Genomic DNA, 21,419 nt, shown 5'->3' on the forward strand with positions numbered 1-21,419 from the left:
TTTAATCAAAATCTGAAATGTTACTTCTGGTCTGAAATGGTGTTCCTTCTCTGATAAAATAAAACCACTCCCCCCCAACCCTCAGTCTGCTATGAGCGAGAGACGGAGAGGAGGAGCGTTAAATTAAAACTCTGCCCTCTATTCAATATTCTGTTTCGCTTGGAAATATGTCACAACACTGGAGAAAAGACGTTTGCACTTCCGGTTCACGGGGACTTTAACTCATTTAAGGCTGCTCCATTGGTGATATTTAACAAAACTGACATTTTTGACATTATCGTGTGTGTTATTGTTTCTTCAAGCATGACAGAGAACTCGATACTGGTGGGCCGTCCATGCTCACTATACTGGTGCATGTCTTTCTGTGCGTCGTGTGTGTGACAGGACATTCACAGACAGTGCGTTCTCTTTTTCTCTTTTGGTGCGCTTAAATGGTTTAAAAGCATTCGCAGAAATAAGAGCGTAATCATATATTGTAATGCTAGCCAAAGGATGAAACAAACAAAACAAAAAAAACGTATGCTGCATTAACTGTGTTAAATATTTTAATGCGTTAAACTGGAAAAAGCACTAAGTATTTCAGTTGATTTATTCTTTCCAAGCTGATTTGTGGCACATGAAGAGGCAACAGCAATACAGCTATTTGATTTGCGCTCATTTCATTCATAGAGTTTACATTTATTCACTTAACACACTCATTATTGCACAGTGATTTTGAAAGATTAAATATAATATCATTATATCATTATCCAGCAAACACGAGGAGTAACTGTGTGCTGTGTGTAACTGCGGACACCCACGAACCGTACCCGAGTCCGCTTAAAAAGGGTGGTCTGGGGTGCGGTTCAAGTGAACTCAGGTACAGTTCGCTTCTGATATAAATGCAAACGCTCCAAGTTGTGGAAGTGAATCGCTATTAATGCCGTATTATTTGATAAAAATGTGTGTTTGTGTGTGTGTTTCACTCACTTTCCCGACGAGCGTGACTGACGTGCTGCAAACAGAGAGCTGTAGCATAACTTTTCTCATTTCTGCTCGCCTTCAGCATTCTACATTCGTGGGAGATAGATGCAAGTTCCGTTATGAACAAAACCTACGGTTCAAAAACAAAAATAGTGAGGAGAGCAACGTTATGCATTTTGCCGACTTCTCCTGTGCCATCGTTATTAAGCAACGTAGTCAACAGCTGCTGGTTTGATGACGAAAACGAACCGCGGTTCGGACCCAAATAATATAATGTGAACACAGTCCAGTGGGCGCAGAGAGAGGGGAGAGCAATTGAACTCGCGTTCGGTCCAGGCAATCGAACCAAGTGTGAAAGCACCCTTAGATGCATTTTAAAAACCAACCTGTTTAACACGAAATACTATTCTTCTCATTTGTTTTACTATATTTATGGTCCACAAAATAAATAAAGGAATAAATTAAGACAGTTAGGATAGCCTACCGTTATCAGCATGTTATGCTGAAATTTGTCTCTTGAGAATAGTTTGCACTTTGCTTTTTGTGTGATATACATTAGCTCACTTTCTGGCTCACACGGTGTATTTGACCAATTAGACGCGCAAACAGAGGCTTCAATGCTTGTCCGTCTTACACTCAGAGTATGCGCATAGAAACATCCCGCCAGTATTTAATTTTATTTTTAATATCAACCACGTCCTGCTCTTTACTTTCTCATTCATTCATGTTTCTTTATTAATAATGCCAATAGCCCTGCCCACTGAAAGCTGCGTGGACTGTCACACAAATACGAATATGACACATTTATAGGACATAAAGGTCTATGCAGTAAACGAAAGTAACTGGTGAAATGTTTCGAAATGTCCCTTGGCACAGCAGAGCACCAGTTTTAATAAAAGCATATGTTTAAGTTCAGCCACTATTTTACATACTTTAACATTTTCGCAGATGTTCAAGAAATTCTTTTGGCCGATACTACAAACAAGCCGCAGCCGCATGAATCTGATGAGTTCAGGAGCTCTTGGTTACCATAGAAACGGTGCGGTGATGGCGTTGATGGCCTCAACATCGCGGTAGGCATCTCATTACTGCGGTATTGCGGTTATCGTAGCTCTAATTCAAGCATTCAACATCCTCGTAGTATAATACAAATTAATACACACATATAGCAAAATAGACAGTGTAACTGACTTACAGGTTTCTTAGACAGTCCATCTTCATTCCTCTTTTTCTCTTCTCACTCTGTCTCACATGCAAGTTGAAGTCATCTTTTGATGCAGGATTCTTCTTAATCTGTTGCTGTGAGCCTGATGTTTCTGACAAGTAATAAAACTAGTTAGTGCAGTATAAAGTACAATGAATACATAGATGAATGTCCAATTGAATTATAGTCATAATTTTATTTTACTGTTGTGCCATAATAAAGCATAAGTAAAAACACTTGTCTACAGTACCGTGCTGAACCGACTGCAGGTTGGGAAACAGTGAGTGAAAGGGAATTCATGCTGGTCAATGCTGGTTTTTACAGCAGGACGATCTACATTGAGGAGATAGACAATGTATCACTTCAGTATTATTGACCACTGGATTTACAGTTTAACTGGGCTACATGGGACTTAACTGTATATCATGTTACTTAAGTAAAACCAAACTAACGTTAACTGAATGTATGCCGTCACGTGACGTGAATGAACGAAAGAGACTCGGTTCAAAAGACTCGGAGGTGAACTAATCAACGTTATTCACGAGATATTACATAAAATAGTTAAAAACAATGAACTAATCAGTCTTGATCTACTGGCCGTATCATAAGAAAAATGTAAACAGCGCGAACATAGCAAATTACTATGTCCGGTCACTTAATCATTGTAGCCTACACAAACTACAAATCTTCTACATAAACATTCATATTTTTTTTTAAATAAAATCCTGAAAATCCAGAGATAGCAAAAGTTGAAATGACTAAGTAACTTAAATTCAAATAGCCTTACCTATGTGTTTGCTTGCTAACGATTTAAGTAATCATTAGCTAACTTTAATATCACATAAATACTCCAATCAAATATAACGAAGCAATCGCCAACAACATAAAAACATTGTTTAAATCCATTATTTTTTTATGAAGTCTTACCTTGACTTTACTTTGTGCAGTTTTCAACCGTCAATTCTCCAGCCGATCCTCTCTGCTGTTTAGGCGCCTTTTCCGCGCGCCTACTTTTAAATTTAAAGGGCCGGAAATAGGAATTCGAACCAGTTTGAATTCTATTAAATAATGATGTCTAATAAAGTTAGCTGAAGCCTATAACATGATGATAATAATAAAATAAAAATACAAAATGTTTGAAAAGTTATTAGCCTAATATCAAATCAAATCAAAAAACAATGTTCTCATTGCAGTTTTATGCTGTGCTGATTTACCCATTCATAATTTAATTTATCAATTAATAATATGACAGGCTATTTTTATTAATAAAAAAGTCATTTATAAATGTAAATGTCAATATTCAGTTAAAATGTAAGATAAAATAAATATTTTTATTAATGTTTGTTTTGTAATGTTTTATTTATTAGTTTATTCATTCATTCATTTATGTACTTATTACAATATCGGGGTCACTTGAAGCAGTTTATAAAATGACACTGCCTGCTTACATTGTTAATCCTGCATTTCATTCAACCAATCATATTTGAGTGACAAGTTTACAGTTTATGTCAAGTTTATGCATACAACTAGGGTTTTGTGCCGGTTATCATTTACTTTAAGGATAATGGGTTGGGTTAGGTTTAGGGTAGCATTATGACTAACTTGTCCTTGGGATATTGTCACAAGTTCAACAAAACATGGACAGTGGAATATGTTCTGCTTGAAACCATGGCAAAGATTTTAACATACAGCAGCTCAAAATGTCACTCTACTAAATATATGTTCCAAGACCATAGTTCACTAATTTTAACTATGTTGTACACATTTCTCAATCAGACACTTTACTTACAGTACATGTACAGCATAACTGACTGTAAGAGCTGTAATAGTGCACATCTGTGTTTCTGCTCTACAGTACAGACACACATACATGCTGTGTTTTCATGTTTTATGGGGACCATGCAGAGACATAATGGTTTTTATACTGTACAAACTGCATAACCTATCCCTCAACATTAAACCTACCCATCACAGAAAACTTTCTACAATTTACATTTTCCAAAAACATCATTTATTATTACCCCCCTTCCCCATTTATTGTACATCCCCCCTCCCCTAGCCCTAAACCTACCCACCACACACAACTTTCTGCATGTTTTGAATTAAAAAAAGAAAAAAGTTTTGTATGTTTTTAAGCCATTTGGTTGTAATGCAAATGTCATTATAGATATTTGTGTCCTCACAAACCACATATACCTGTACACACAAACACACCAATAAAGTTATGTTAAAAAAAACCTGAAATATCTGCCTTCTCCAGATTAGCCTGTACAATTAAGTGTTGCATCCTACATCAAATATCCCTGAAAAGTATTAATGATATATTTTCAGCTCCATTTTTAGCTATACATTTAAATTAACCAGTTTTAAAAGGTGCTCCATACAAAGCCAGAAGTAGCCTAGTTTTTTATGATATTTAGAGCATATTTGCTGTGTCAACTGTACCAAATATTTACCAACATTGGACCTAATTGTTATGAACTATTAACATGCTTACTGTTCCATTTTGAGCTTACACCCTGGTTGGCCAGTGCTGACTGTGCCATACATATGCCAAATATGGTCCAAAGTTGGAGTAATGGAGTACAGTTGGAGTTCACATTCAGAATCGCCAGTGATTACACTCCGTCATCTTTGCCAAAACTGGCCCAGATATGTTTTAAGAATAACTGGGCCACATTTTCTGCATTATATGTGGGCCAGTTTAGGCTTACACACTGCTAGCCAGTGCTGACTGTGCCGTACATTAACCAAATGTGGTCCAAAGTTGAAGTAATGTATCTGGGCCATATTTGTTATGCCATTTGTGGGCCACTTTAGGTTCACATTCAGAATCGCCAGTGATTACACTCCGTCATCTTTGCCAAAACTGGCCCAGATAAGTTTAAAGATAACTGGGCCACATTTTCTGCATTATATGTGGGCCAGTTTAGGCTTACACCCTGCTAGCCAGTGCTGACTGTGCCGTACATTAGCCAAATGTGGTCCAAAGTTGAAATAATGTATCTGGGCCATATTTGTTATGCCATCTGTGGGCCACTTTAGGTTCACATTCAGAATTGCCAGTGACTACTGTCCCACAATTTTGCCAAAACTGGCCCAGATAAGATTAAAGATAACTGGGCCACATTTGCTGCATTATATGTGGGCCAGTTTAGGCTTACATCCTGGTTAGCCAGTGCTGACTGTGCCGTACATTAGCCAAATGTGGTCCAAAGTTGAAATAATGTATCTGGGCCATATTTATTTTGCCATTTGTGGGCCACTTAAGGTTCACATTCAGATTTGCCAGTTATTACTGTCCCACAATTGAGCCAAAACTGGCCCAGATATGTTTTAAGATAACTGGGCCACATTTGCTGCATTATATGTGGGCCAGTTTAGGCTTACATCCTGGTTAGCCAGTGCTGACTGTGCCGTACATTAGCCAAATGTGGTCCAAAGTTGAAATAATGTATCTGGGCCATATTTGTTATGCCATTTGTGGGCCACTTTAGGTTCACATTCAGAATCGTCAGTGATTACACTCCGTAATCTTTGCCAAAACTGGCCCAGATATGTTTTAAGAATAACTGGGCCACATTTGCTGCATTATATGTGGGCCAGTTTAGGCTTACACTCTGGTTAGCCAGTGCTGACTGTGCCGTACATTAACCAAATGTGGTCCAAAGTTGAAATAATGTATCTGGGCCATATTTGTTATGCCATTTGTGGGCCACTTTAGGTTCACATTCAGAATCGCCAGTGATTACACTCCGTCATCTTTGCCAAAACTGGCCCAGATATGTTTTAAGCTAACTGGGCCACATTTGCTGCATTATATGGGGGCCAGTTTAGGCTTACATCCTGGTTAGCCAGTGCTGACTGTGCCGTACATTAGCCAAATGTGGTCCAAAGTTGAAATAATGTATCTGGCCCATAGTTGTTATGCCATTTGTGGGCCACTTTAGGTTCACATTCAGAATCGCCAGTGATTACACTCCGTCATCTTTGCCAAAACTGGCCCAGATATGTTTTAAGAATAACTGGGCCACATTTTCTGCATTATATGTGGGCCAGTTTAGGCTTACACACTGCTAGCCAGTGCTGACTGTGCCGTACATTAACCAAATGTGGTCCAAAGTTGAAGTAATGTATCTGGGCCATATTTGTTATGCCATTTGTGGGCCACTTTAGGTTCACATTCAGAATCGCCAGTGATTACACTCCGTCATCTTTGCCAAAACTGGCCCAGATAAGTTTAAAGATAACTGGGCCACATTTTCTGCATTATATGTGGGCCAGTTTAGGCTTACACCCTGCTAGCCAGTGCTGACTGTGCCGTACATTAGCCAAATGTGGTCCAAAGTTGAAATAATGTATCTGGGCCATATTTATTATGCCATTTGTGGGCCACTTAAGGTTCACATTCAGATTTGCCAGTTTTTACTGTCCCACAATTGAGCCAAAACTGGCCCAGATATGTTTTAAGATAACTGGGCCACATTTGCTGCATTATATGTGGGCCAGTTTAGGCTTACATCCTGGTTAGCCAGTGCTGACTGTGCCGTACATTAACCAAATGTGGTCCAATGTTGAAATAATGTATCTGGGCCATATTTGTTATGCCATTTGTGGGCCACTTAAGGTTCACATTCAGATTTGCCAGTTATTACTGTCCCACAATTTAGCCAAAACTGGCCCAGATATGTTTTAAGATAACTGGGCCACATTTGCTGCATTATATGTGGGCCAGTTTAGGCTTACACTCTGGTTAGCCAGTGCTGACTGTGCCGTACATTAACCAAATGTGGTCCAAAGTTGAAGTAATGTATCTGGGCCATATTTGTTATGCCATTTGTGGGCCACTTTAGGTTCACATTCAGAATCGCCAGTGATTACACTCCGTAATCTTTGCCAAAACTGGCCCAGATATGTTTTAAGATAACTGGGCCACATTTGCTGCATTATATGGGGGCCAGTTTAGGCTTACATCCTGGTTAGCCAGTGCTGACTGTGCCGTACATTAGCCAAATGTGGTCCAAAGTTGAAATAATGTATCTGGCCCATAGTTGTTATGCCATTTGTGGGCCACTTTAGGTTCACATTCAGAATCGCCAGTGATTACGCTCCATAATCTTTGCCAAAACTGGCCCAGATATGTTTTAAGAATAACTGGGCCACATTTGCTGCATTATATGTGGGCCAGTTTAGGCTTACACCCTGCTAGCCAGTGCTGACTGTGCCGTACATTAGCCAAATGTGGTCCAAAGTTGGTGTAATGTATCTGGGCCATATTTGTTATGCCATGTCTGGGCCACTTAAGGTTCACATTCAGAATCGCCAGTGTTTACTTTCCACATCTTTGCCAAAACTGGCCCAGTTGTGTTTTAAGATAACTGGGCCACATTTGCTGCAGCATATGTGGGCCATATTTGGTTTAAAGCCAGATTAGCCATTATTGATTGTGCCACATTTTTGCCAAAGATGGCCCACATTTGGTTTGCGATATTTGGCCCATATTCATTATTTATCACACGGGCCACTTCAGGCTCACATTCAGATTACACATTGCCGTAAGTGCCGCATCTTTGCCTAAAAAGGCCCACATGTGATTTGAAATATTTGGGCCATATTTGCCATGTTACATGTGGGCCACTTAAGGCTCACATACATTTTGTCCGGGCCATAAGAAGGCCTGTAGTGCCGCATCATTGCCTAAAGTGGCCCACATCCGTTTGCTATCTGGGCGGGAAGCGGCGCACCTCACGCGGGCAGGGCTTATGCTCCGAGAACGGACACTGCACTAGTGATATAAAACGCACACACAGGTCTGTTAAATTAAGCAATACTTTTAAGGTAGTCTAATATTTTTCTGACTAACAAATTGGCACAGTAAGGGTAGATTTAAATAAAGAAAAACGAAATTTAAATAAAGAAAAAACGAAATTTAAATAAAGAAAAAACGAAATTTAAATAAAGAAAAACGAAATTTAAATAAAGAAAAAACGAAATTTAAATAAAGAAAAACGAAATTAAGTTAAATTAAAAACGAGATCAATTTAGATTGATAATAACGGGTAAAAATGCTAATACATTTTGTTTCTATTATTCTATTTTACACAATGTCAAAGCAACAAAACACAAGTTCAGACATGCACTTAGGTCCATACAAACTCCACTGTTCTGCGCTCTAGCCAGAGAACACTCCCGTTGCTGGAACCATAGGGCTGGAACACGCGTCGGTTCTATTTCTAGCATGCACGCGTTTTCTGCGTGGCTCGAGCGCGCCTGAGACGCGCGTCTCAGTGTGCAAACTCCAACCTGTTAAATATGGGAGCCGAAAAAAAAACGGACACGCCACGCAGGTGAGACGCTCACGCAGCCAGTGTGTCGCCGGCCTTATTCAAGGGGGAATGAGAACCGTTTTTTATTTTTAAATCTAACGAAAAAAAAAGCCTTCTGAAAAGTAGCTTGTGCCATAGCCTGCCTTCAGTCAAGAATGACGATAAACGCGTTTTCTCATTGAACATCTTTTATTGTTTCACGTGCTCATTTTTTCACAAATGTCAAAATTTTCCTTGCCTGGGATTTTCGCACAATTGCGTGACAGTGATGGACAGCTTGACAGCCTCACGAATATGAAGCCTAAAATATCGCTATCGCCCCCTGGTGGCTTGCTGCAGTAGGTAATATGTAAAAAATAACATAAATTTGGAATTAGAATTAGTATATCAAATAATAACATATTAGGATACAATTCAAATTTTATTTTATATTACGAGTATCTGGCCCTTACAGTGTCTGCAGTGAAAAATTCTGGCCCTTGGACAAATATAGTTGATGACCCCTGTCATAGATCCATCCTGCCTTGTATCAGCGGTTCATGCTGCTGGTGATGTAATTTCGTGAAGCATAGGCGGAGCGTGTGTAAAGCTTGGCAAGGCTTAGCCTTCCCTTGGACACTGACTCAAGACTAGTGTGGAATTTTCTCACTCAAACCACTTCCTGCTGCTTCTCCTGATTGCTTTTAGAGGGAAAAGCTGCCCATAACTGCTAGTCTAGGATCAGTTTTCTCTGTAATGATAGCATATTTGTTAAACGGATTTGGCAAACGCTCCAGTGCATATCTGTGTTTGCGCTCCGGAGAGTGTCAAAGGTTTCTCTTTACAACATGTTTTTGCAGCGTTGAGCAATGAAGCCAATCACAGACATATCTGTTGATTTATTGAACGCAATGGCCAATCAGAGGTGATTAACTTAGAATTAGACGTGCCGATATGAGAAGCACATGGCAGAACGAGTGAAAGAGATGAGCTGAATGAAAGTGCACTTTCACTGTCTGACAGCAGAGGGTGCTGATGGAGCAGCAGAAATGCTGCGGTTACCCCGTAAACCCCCTTAAACAAAGCAGCTGCTACTGATCAGTATTTAAAATGCTTCAAGCAGCCATTCATTTTTTTGTATTCGCAATGTTGTTCATTCACAGCACCAAATACTTAATACTTAAAGAATTATCTGGCTATTTATTTTCAAACTTAAACATTTTTATATTTTAATATGGGCTACAACATGCCCTATATTGAAAATTTTCTGATTATTTGTTATTGTTTAGTAACACTTGATGACCTAAAGCTTTATTAGTTAACATGGTAATTCATTATTACCAAACTGACAATTAGCATTTAAAGGTGCCCTAGAACGTTCTTTCACAAGATGTAATATAAGTCTAAGGTGTCCCCTGAATGTGTCTGTGAAGTTTCAGCTCAAAATACCCCATCAATTTTTTTTAATTCTTTTTTTTAACTACCTATTTTGGGGCATCATTAACTATGCACCGATTCAGCGTGCGGCCCCTTTAAATCTCGCGCTCCCAGCCCCAATAAATACTTTTCCCATTCTGAATGAGTTTGATGGTGCTCCGTGGCTAATGGGCTAATGCTACACTGTTGGAGAGATTTATAAAGAATGAAGTTGTGTTTATGAATTATACAGACTGCAAGTGTTTAAAAATGAAAATAGCGACGGCTCTTGTCTCCGTGAATACTGTAATAAACGATGGTAAGTTTAACCACATTTAACAGTACATTAGCAACATGTTAACGAAACATTTAGAAAGACAATTTACAAATATCACTAAAAATATCATGTAATCATGGATCATGTCAGTTATTATTGCTCCATCTGCCATTTTTCGCTGTTGTCTTTGCTTGCTTACCTAGTCTGATGATTCAGCTGTGCACAGATCCAGACGTTAATTCTGGCTTGTGTAATGCCTTGAACATGAGCTGGCACATGCAAATATTGGGGACGTACATATTAATGATTCCGACTGTTACGTAACATTCGGTGTTATGTTGATATTCGCCTGTTCTACGGAGGTCTTTTAAACAAATGTGATTAACACAAGAAGGAGGAAACAATGGAGTTTGAGACTCACTGTATGTCATTTCCATGTACTGAACTCTTGTTATTCAACTATGCCAAGGTAAATTAAATTTTTGATTCTAGGGCACCTTTAAAATAGCATTTAGTTCATGGAACATAATAGCATCTTAGTTCATGTTAATTTCTAGTTAATGTTTATTAACCTTTACTAAAATCAAAATTTGTAATTATTATTTAATGGACCTAAAACTAACAATGATCAGTTGTATTTTTTAACTAATATATAAAACAAATACCTTCTGTAACAAATGTAGCTATTGCTCATTCTTAATCTTAGTTAATGCATTAACTAATGTTAAATAATGAGACCTTATATAGTGTTACCTGTTGTTCTTTATAATTCTTTTGAACTTTAATCTGTTTGAAACATTTTACTTTATAATTTGTGTACTGCATTATTGTATTTAAATGTTCAGAGTTATTTTTTAAGAGTTCGTACACCTGTTATACTATGACAACACATTTTTTGCAACTTATTTCAATATCGTGATAATACAGTATATCGTGATAAAAGCTTAAGCAATTATCGCAACATGAAAATTTGATACTGTCACATGCCTAGTTAGAATTTTTTTTTGGAGTTATTGTCCAGTGCTGACTTCTGCATGCTTGCATATCATTATAACAAAGTGTAGTAGACATTACGCGAGTGAGAGATTCATTGTGCAGTCAGCTTCATTGATTATAAAGAAATTTTGTGAAATCGCGGTGAAGATGAGTTGAAATAGGTGTGCATTATAGCTAGAGCACCCTCACTAATTTCAGAAGCACCCTCAGTGATTTGATTTTGGAAATTCTGGTTCAAAAGCAGGGTTTTGCTGCATTAGGTTAGGTAATGGTTATTTATGATTCATATTGGCTGCCATGCCAAATCACACATACAGTATGCTTGCATTTCCATTAAAATTAACAGTGGTTTGTGAATGTAGCCGCTTTAACAACAAATAATTTATGCTGGAATGTGTAGGTTGTTCCGACATGAAACTTGAAACTATTTAGTGGAAATCTATATGTTTTTAAACATGTGGTTCACCCTCCGCCTATGGTATGGGGAATATTTTCTAGGCCTCCTAGTACCATTTGAGCATTGTTTAAATGCCATAGCCCACCCAAATATTGTTGCTGATCGTGTCCATCCCTTTATGACCACAGTGTTTTCATCTTCTGATGGCTGCTTCCAGCATGACATTGTTCAGGATATTTTTCAAGACTCCACCCCCTTCATTTGCATTCTGAGTCTGAGCCAAAAACCCAGAGTTTCGCTAGTGGTTTGGATAAGATGTATTGTTTGGGTTGTACCAGGCCTCGTTAGTACAATTGTATTAAAGCATCTGCTCGATTAATTAAATATAAATGTTAAGGACCTGATGAAGCAGAAGATGTGAGAGCTACTCCTGTAAACACAGGGGAATGAAAGTCAAACTGTGGCTGTTTAATATATATGGATGATATTTTAAGAAAGAGAGAAATATATATATAGAGAGAGGAGATGGTTTTCTTGCCCAGTCTGTAGGCGCAAAGCAAAAGAAGAAAAACGAACACAAAACTGGAACCTGCTGTGAAAGAGTGTGTGTGTGTGCGTGTGTGTGTGTGTGTGTGTGCGTGTGTGTGTGTATGTGTAGAGGAAGGTAGATGACCTAAACATGAGTCAGAAAGAGTCTCTCTTTCTCTCTGCCTACATCTTTAAACACATTCACTGTGAAGTTATTCTGTGAAACACAGAGGAGAGAAGCAGAGAGAACAGAGCAAAGAAAATATCATTAAGATGAGATTGATGAATGCTTCTGTGTGTGTCTGTGCGATTTTAGGACATGTTTTCCTGCTGCAACTAACCAGTTACTAAGCCACACACAGACTCGCATCTGAAGTAAAACCAGTTGAGAAGCTCTTCTGTAGACTTCTGTGAAGTTAATTATAATCACTCTGTTCCAAAACCTTTGCCATCTGCCTCCTACATAGTCAGCTGTCTTCTAAGATGACATGCTGATTGAAATTGAGCCCCATAAATGACAGATTTGGAGTGTTAGACAAATATTGCAACTCACAATTGTTCATCATATGCATTAATGGTAACACTTTACAATAAAGTTTGTTTGTTTTTTGACTGAAAAGAGTCATCAGTAATTCTAGTCTCGCTTCCTGTTCAAACAAATTAGTTTGTAACTAATTTGCATAATGCCAGCCTATGGCATTAATTGGCTGCCCATGAGCAGTTGAGGCCTGGGAGAGTTTGGTTCATGTTGTTCATGTCAAGAAGATGATGTTTTCTGTGCTGTGAAAGTAAATCCACTTTAATGAACTTCCAAAAGAATGAGATTGATAAGGTAAAATGGACACTGTCGTTACTGTTCATATCACTGTGTATCAAGTGCTGATTAAGAACTGAAATTCAGATGTGATAATGGGAATTTGGTTTTGCACACACACTGTAAGCAGTCAACCAATTACAACAGTCTAAGCCATCTGACCAATCAGAGCAGAGCAGCTCTCAGAAAGGAGGGGTTTAGAGAGACTGAATCCTTGATCGAATTGTTTGAGACACTGAGAGAAAAGAGCTGATGCTGCAGTGGATATTATGAGAACATTCAAGTGTTTTTTGACCTCGGATGCAGGTAAATATATTGTAGGAGACTCCAAAACAAAATTAGAAACCTTTAAAATAGCATAATAGGGGTACTGTGAACTATCATGAAGAAACAGTGAACAATTAGATTTATACCAACTAACATTAACAAAGATTAATAAATACTTTAATAAATAAATTTTGTTCATTGTTAGTTCCTGTTAGTTAATAAGAAATAAGACTGTATTGTAAAGTGTTACCATGATGATTCCTCTTTTATCATGTTATTTTGCATTATTTTGTTGTGATGCATTCTGGGATTGACTTGATGCATGTCTTAACTTGTGATGCCTAAAATAGTTGTCTACGTAGAGCTCACTTGTTTTTTTCTTGACAGAATGTCGCTGGACGTCACTGAAGTTTTGGCTACATCTTCATTAATCTGCAAAATTTCTAAATACTCTCTGCCCACATGCTGTTTTCAAGTGTTTTCCAAAAGTTTCTCGTCCACACTGAAACATTGGAAGATGCTAAAATCATCTTACTGCGCATGCATAAAACATAATAAAAGCTCCCTGAGATGATACTGAGAGACCAGATCTAATAAATTTCTCATGCTAATCTTCTGGCATGATCATTTTATTACCAAAATATCCCACTACTTACAGCTGCGTCCAAGACGCACTCATGCATCGTCTAAAATGCAATCACCCAAATGTTTTGCCCCAGGGCAACAATTGCAAGTAAATGTTCTGTCATCTTTGCAGGAATGTAATATGAAGATCTATCTTTAGCAACACTGTGAAAGTGAACAGCACATCAGAGACATGCCGATATAAACATAAATATCTATCGGTACAATATTCTTCACATAAACGTGTCATTGTTTTCACAGTCCACGCTACAATTGATGCACTTGAGAGAGCGTCTTCAAAAAGCTCAGTTTTCGCAGGACTAAAACACTGTTTCTGTGTGGACGGAAGGACAAAATGTAGAGAAAAAGATGTGCTTTGAAATGTATCTGGATTGGAGTAGAGGTAGAGTTTGTCAGATTTCCTTTAGGGCTCAGCTTTAGCTAACAGCTGAAATCTCACACGCACTTAATGGATTTTGATCAGCAAACATGAAGATTGACGGAGGAACTGAAGTTTTTATCTCTTTCATATTAAAGAGCCGAGCTCATTTCATCATTTTGATTGGCGTCGATGGCATCTAATCTCCCGCTTATATTTATTGAGCTGAGCCGGTGTGTTTGGGTGAGAGCGAGCGAGACAGACGAATGGATGGAAAACAGGAAAGACGAGTAGAAAAGAAGTGCCATTAAGAACAATAAAGAGAAGGAGATTCATTTATGAGGGAAAATAGAAAGAGAGAGAGGGAAGAAGATCATAACAGAAGAACTTCTTAGGTGGATAATTTTTTTGAATACTCTCCTTTATAATATGATTTAATACTCTCTTTATAATATGATTTACGTGTTAATAAAACCAGTTGCTCATGGCTATAATATGCCTGCTGTCTGAAATCATCAGATAAATTACTAGAGATAGAGAGAAACTCTAAACCACATCTAGATATATTAATAATAAATGAGAGACTGAGAAAATTTGAAGTGTGAAAGAGAGACTTAAATTAAACGAAGGAAAAGCGTTAGAGAGTATTATAATGAAAAACGGAAGAAAAGTGAACGCAATTATATTTAATGTAGAAATGTATATGTAATTAGATTTAATTGTAGTTCAATTATATGCAAGAGTGAAAAATATCTGCGAGAATCTTACAAAACCTGCTCATATTTCACCTCAAATCCATAATAAAGAAATGCATAAAGAAAATGAAACATTTTTAGGACCATTAATCCTAATGTATTTACCCCAACTTTTGCAGTACTGTTATGTGAAAAACATAATAATGTATCATTTAAATTGTAAAATATTTATAAATCATTGTGGTGTTTGTAGTGCTGCCATTAATGTGATTTGATTTGAATAAAAAAATCATTACAGTAGTGAGAATCTAATGAGAACTACAAATGAAAGTAATTGCATTACAGTGAGAATTTGGACTGAAAAAGTGCTTAATTGTTCTGAAAACAGTCACAATGCACACCTTTTAGTAGCATTCACACGGACACAACCTGTGTAAAAATTCAGAGCGGCACGGAGGGAGCGAGACCTTGACTGCGTCCACTCTATGAGTTCAGCGTTAAAACACAAAACAAATCCATTATTTAACAGACCCTCTGCTCCTCTGTTCTCCAGCGTCACTCCATTTGATTCACTGGATGATTCATCATCCTCGTTCTGCCGTCATTCAGCTCATGAATGCGGCTCTTGTTTAAAAACAGGTGCAGATGGAATAAAAATGTGTCCAAGTGGCACACAAGAAAGCACAATCACAATCTGTCAGACAGTAAGATTGAAGACTTGCTGAAGTTCTCAAAGGAGTCTAGTGATCTCACATGAGTCTCTTCAAGAGTTTCAGAACAGATCGAAACCGGCCTCAAACCGCTCAGGTTTACCGAGAGTCCAGTGTCTGCTAACAGAAGTCTCTCTGTCTGGGCATGCATTCATGTCAGCAACTTTCTCATTTGTTGCATTGAAAAAAAAGTGAAATGACTGTGTCAATTATTTAAAGTGCATCATTCTTAGAAAAAAGGTTCTATGGGGTTCTATATAGAACTCTAGGGTTCTTGAGTCAAATGTTAAAGAACGCTTTATGCCAAAAAGATTCTAGATAAGGAGAAATGTCTTAAATGAGTACATTAATACTTTTTATGTTTAACAGGTTATTTCTTTTTTTTTTTTTCTAGTGATAAAGTATGCTTACAAACTGTTTAATTCATACAATTTAATTACAATTAAAAATTAATTAAAACAAAACTAATTTTTGATATATTTGATATATTTTTACTAGTAGGTGCAGGACACTATAGTTCATTTATGTAAGTGAGGATAGTAAACTGTGACATATTATACCCAAATATTCTTCATACAGTGGACTACCAGTAAAATTGATACAAAAATTGGAAACCAAAAATTATTCAGACACTTTGAACTGACCATGTTTTGCTTAAGTGTTATCTGACATATTTTTTTTTTCTGACACAGTTTAACTCTGAGATCTTGTCATATTTTAATACCATTTTTTAATCTATATTGAATAAACTGTATTACTGAATGAAATGTTCAAGGTGTCTGAAAAAAATAAAATAAATAAATAAATAATAAATATATATATATATATATATATATATATATATATATATATATATATATATATATATATATATATATATATATATATATATTAATTGTTAGTTATAGTTAGTTACTGCATTAACTAACTTTAACTAATGTGACTTTATTGTAAAGTGTTACCAAAAATATTTTTACTTTGTATAATTTTGTCTTTGGGAAAATAAATATTTTTTGATTAATATTGAAACAGTTTTGTACGGAAGAGGATTAGGGCCAAGCAATAATAAAAAAATAAAACCATCTCGAGATTAAAGTTGTTAAATTTCGAGAAAAAAACTCGTTAAATTTCGAGAAAAAGGTTGAGATAAAATGTTGAGAATAAACTCATTAAATTACAAGAAAAAAGTCGATAAAATGTTGAGAATAAACTCGTTAAATCACGAGAAAAAAGTCGTTAAATTACGAGAACAAATTCGTTAAATTATGAGAAAAATGTTGTTAAATTTCGAGAAAAAAAGTCGAGATAAAATGTTGAGAATAAAGTCATTAAATTACGAGAAAAAAGTCGTTAAATTACGAGAACAAATTCGTTAAATTATGAGAAAAAATTCGTTAAATTTCAAGAAAAAAAGTTGAGATAAAATGTTGAGAATAAAGTCATTAAATTATGAGAAAAAAGTTGTTAAATTATGAGAACAAATTCGTTAAATTACGTATTTAATGACTTTATTCTCAACATTTTATCTCGACTTTTTTCTCGTAATTTAATGAGTTTATTCTCAACATTTTATTTAGACTTTTTTTCCTCGAAATTTAACGAGTTTTTTCTCGAAATTTAACAACTTTAATCTCGAGATGGTTTTATTTTTTTATTATTGCTTGGCCCTAATCCTCTTCCGTAGTTTTGAACCAAACCATAAATATAATTTAAGAAAAAAATAATAAAATTGACTGCAACAAATAAGAGTTTTTTTTTTTTAGTTGGTCCAAAGTATCATTTTCATTGTGTTTTTTTTTTAATCAAATTTTATGAGAATCTATGAAAACACAGCATCTGATCAATAACATTTTCCTGTGATCTGTGTGTGTTAACAGGGTTGAGGAGAGCTTCAAGACTCTGTTCTGGTCCATATTTGGGCTCTCAGAGGTGATTTCTGTGGTTCTGAAGTATGATCATAAGTTCATTGAGAACATCGGTTACGTGCTGTACGGGGTTTATAACGTCACGATGGTGGTGGTTCTTCTCAACATGCTGATCGCCATGATCAACAGCTCCTACCAGGAAATAGAGGTACGCTCAATCCATAGACTGAGAATCGATTCTGAATAGAAAATATCTAAATATCCTTAAAGCAAGTGACATTTACATGACAAACAGTTCTGGATAGATTAGATAGTCCATTGCTGATTACAAATTACTTGATGAAAATTGTAGTTAGTAATCTATTAGATTACTTATTTATTTTTTGATTACTTTTAGATTACTGTGGAACTAACTCATTTATCAAATAGATTTAAATAGGATTATTTTGTACCATATTGATATAAAATGTTAAGAGAAAATATTTGTCTTTGTTACCAACAAGATAAAGTGCATTAAACATTTCTAAACTGCAGGGGGTTTGTGAGTTAATAAATAATTAAATCATAAAAATGTAAAAAAAAAAAAAAAAAAAACTAATTTAATAAACAATCAAAATAAAACACTTGATCACTAAAAAAGATTACATATTTTATTTGTTTACCTGCATGTCAATGTGACAGAGAACTGTAACCATTGAATGTGTTGATAAATTATTTACATTTCAACTTTAAATTAAAAATTGAAATTGAAATTATTTTAAGTAAATATTTAAGGTCATATGGCTGACAAAAAAATGGGAATAAATTTAATAATCAAGTACTTAATTTTTGTAATCTGATTATGTAATCCAGATTACATGTAACCAGTTAGTAGCCAACACTACTGACAAGCCAATTAAAATGTTTTTTCTTGTTGAATATTGTTTCATGCAGAAATACTTCACATTATGGAAGCAGAAATCTCACTAAATGAATTATATGGTTTATGTCTTGATGTTTTTGCAGGAAGACGCTGATGTGGAGTGGAAGTTTGCTCGTGCTAAACTCTGGTTGTCGTATTTCGATGAGGGACGGACGTTGCCCGCTCCGTTTAACCTGGTGCCCACCCCGAAATCCTTCTACTACCTGATCGTCCGGATCAAGTCCTGCCTTATACGACTGTGTAAGGGCAAAGGTCATCACCATGACAACGAGCTGGAGATGGGCATGCTCAATTCACGGCCGAAGGTAAAATGCATACTTGTACTACACGCTAAAAGTATGCAATTCAGGGTACTTATATATTATTTTTTAACTCAACTTATGTTCCTTGTATACTGTAGATTTAATTTAACTGGTTTAATCCGTCTCACTGATATCTCAGTTCACTCTCGTCTGCAGTTTTGCACCTTACAAACTGATTCACAGCCGGATGTAATTCACAGTGGAAATGATCTCGACAGTGAGACTCAATCAAGTATCATTTAAAGAACGTACGACTGAAATCTGATATTACATGTATCAGACCGTGTTTGCGTCTGTGAGCTTCTGGAAGTGCCGCGTCAGCAGACGTCTGTAGAGATCGATGCACACCGCTGAGGAGAATTCACACTGAAACACAGAGGGCAGGATCGAATTAGATTTAGCATAGAATATGCGTACGGTAAAATATATAATGTAATATTCTATATTGTAAATAATATATAATTTAAATAAACATGTAATATATAATTATAGTTATGATCATGATATATATTATGATGTATGTAGTTATTTTTGCTGACAATTCAGTGCCAAAAAAGGTTTATATACATATTACATAACTAGGTGTTATTGTCTATTAATTTATCAATGCGATGTACTTCATGTCTTTTGAATACTTTCTCCTTTCCTTTAGAATGCACACAAAATAAAACTTCTTGTTACTCATAACAAATCCATCAGAACAAAAACATTTCACATTATGAAGGCTTAAATCAGTCATGCATTATGAATATGATTGGATGCTATTGCAAAATAACTTATACACCTGTGATGCATGTCAGCTGAATATTGGCGTTTTTTCAGGCTGATCGTCATCGAGCGAATCTCAGGAGCCGAGAGGAGAACACCTTCAAGAAACCCATCAAAAACCCCACAAGATATCAGGTGAGAGACTCAACAAACCATGTGAAACTGACCAGAGTTCATTATGATCATGTTAAAATGAATCTTTCTCTCTTGTATCTGTCTGTCTGTCTAACAGAAGATAATGAAGCGTTTGATTAAGCGCTATGTTTTGAAGGCTCAGGTCGACAGAGAGAATGATGAAGTCAATGAAGGTAAAAACCCAGTAAATTCACTGTAAAGTCATGTGTGTGTTTCATGAGCAGAAGCATCTGGTCACTTTAAATCACGTGTCTTGATGATCACTCACATTTTCTTGGAGTCAAAATCTGATTATTTCCGAGTAACTCAAGCTCTGTGTGTGTGTTACAGGTGAACTGAAGGAAATAAAACAGGACATCTCCAGTCTGCGCTACGAGCTTCTGGAAGAGAAATCTCAGGCCACTGGAGAACTGGCTGACCTCATTCAACAGCTCAGCGACAAGTTCGGCAGGAACGCCAAGAAACAACCTTGAGACAGAAAGACTGACAGACGGGGGGAGAGAGAGAGACACAGTTTACGTGACAAAGTATCAAGTTTAAAGTAGTTTAGGAAAAGTATCTCCACACTTGAGACACCTAAAAATGTCTGAATGTCATTCATCGGTCACAAAATATCAAATCAAGTGTCACTTAAAGAGTTAGTTCACCCCAAAAAATGAAATTTCTGTCATTAAGTACTCACCCTTTAGTACCTTTCTGGACCTCAAAGTGCGTGGATCAAATACCCTCAGATTTCATCAAAAATATCTTAATTTGTGTTCCGAAGACAAACTAAGGTCTTACAAGTTTGGGACGACATGAGGGTGAGCACTTAATGACAGAAATGTCATTTTTGGGTGAACCCTTTAATATAATGACAGATACATAAAGGATGCCACAAGATCTCGCAAGATTAAAATGTGACGAGATTTCTCTTTGGGGTGAATGATGGAGTGTGAGGGTGAAATTAGGATAGAATATGCCACTGCTACGTTTACATTACGCCTCCACTGTTGTTTTGCTTTTTATAGAAATTAAAACCATTTAACGAGTTGCACGTAGTGCAGCAGGAATCAGAGTTCACTGATCATGTGATGAGAGTAAGTAACGAGATGACTGACAAGACCATGGCGGAGGATTCGTTGCACAGCAGAGCCTAAGCGTCTGACAAACGTCTTATCTTGTAGAATGCGCTCAGCACCGCCGCTCCTTATTCACAGAGTACTCAAAGTAGAACTGAAATGACATTCATTAGAAGATGATTAGTTAAAATATTTCAAATGCACCTGCAGAATATTCTTCTAGTCAGGTATTTCATCATTGAGGATTTCTTAAAGGTGCCCTCGAATGAAAAATTGAATTTATCTTGCCATAGTTAAATAACAAGAGTTCAGTACATGGAAATGACATACAGTGAGTCTCAAACTCCATTGTTTCCTCCTTCTTATATAAATCTCATTTGTTTAAAAGACCTCCGAAGAACAGGCGAATCTCAACATAACACCGACTGTTACGTAACAGTCGGGGTGTACGCCCCCAATATTTGCATATGCCAGCCCACGATCCCAACATTATCATTATGAAAGGCATTAGACAAGGGCAACACGTCTGGATCAACGTCTCAATCAACAGACTAGGTAAGCAAGCAAGAACAGCGAAAAATGGCAGATGGAGCAATAATAACTGACATGATCCATGATATCATGATATTTTTAGTGATATTTGTAAATTGTCTTTCTAAATATTTCGTTAGCATGTTGCTAATGTACTGTTAAATGTGGTTAAAGTTACCATCGTTTCTTACTGTATTCACAGAGACGAGAGCTGTCGCTATTTTCATTTTTAAACACTTGCAGTCTGTATAATGCATAAA

The 21,419-nt window shown here is 36.6% G+C and overlaps 1 protein-coding gene and 1 long non-coding RNA gene across 2 annotated transcripts in view; one reads left to right on the top strand and one right to left on the bottom strand.

Moving 5' to 3' along the window:
- The window catches only part of LOC125275549 (short transient receptor potential channel 7), a 91,199-nt gene extending 70,214 nt beyond the window's left edge, over window positions 1-20,985 (top strand). The window contains exons 8-12 of the mRNA XM_048202590.1: window positions 17,453-17,648; window positions 18,446-18,667; window positions 19,487-19,567; window positions 19,665-19,740; window positions 19,898-20,985. Of these exons, the coding sequence (XP_048058547.1) occupies window positions 17,453-17,648; window positions 18,446-18,667; window positions 19,487-19,567; window positions 19,665-19,740; window positions 19,898-20,040 (718 nt within the window). The 3' untranslated portion in view covers window positions 20,041-20,985. The remainder of the gene's footprint in view (window positions 1-17,452; window positions 17,649-18,445; window positions 18,668-19,486; window positions 19,568-19,664; window positions 19,741-19,897) is intronic.
- LOC125275550 lies at window positions 290-3,247 on the bottom strand. Its single transcript, XR_007186466.1, has 4 exons — window positions 3,095-3,247; window positions 2,418-2,500; window positions 2,159-2,279; window positions 290-1,093 (listed from the first exon to the last, which is right to left on the bottom strand). It is a non-coding gene; the product is annotated as an uncharacterized LOC125275550 (long non-coding RNA).
- Window positions 20,986-21,419: the final 434 nt, after the last annotated feature.

The sequence above is a fragment of the Megalobrama amblycephala genome, linkage group LG9 (assembly GCF_018812025.1).
Source record: "Megalobrama amblycephala isolate DHTTF-2021 linkage group LG9, ASM1881202v1, whole genome shotgun sequence".
Lineage (NCBI taxonomy): Eukaryota > Metazoa > Chordata > Actinopteri > Cypriniformes > Xenocyprididae > Megalobrama > Megalobrama amblycephala.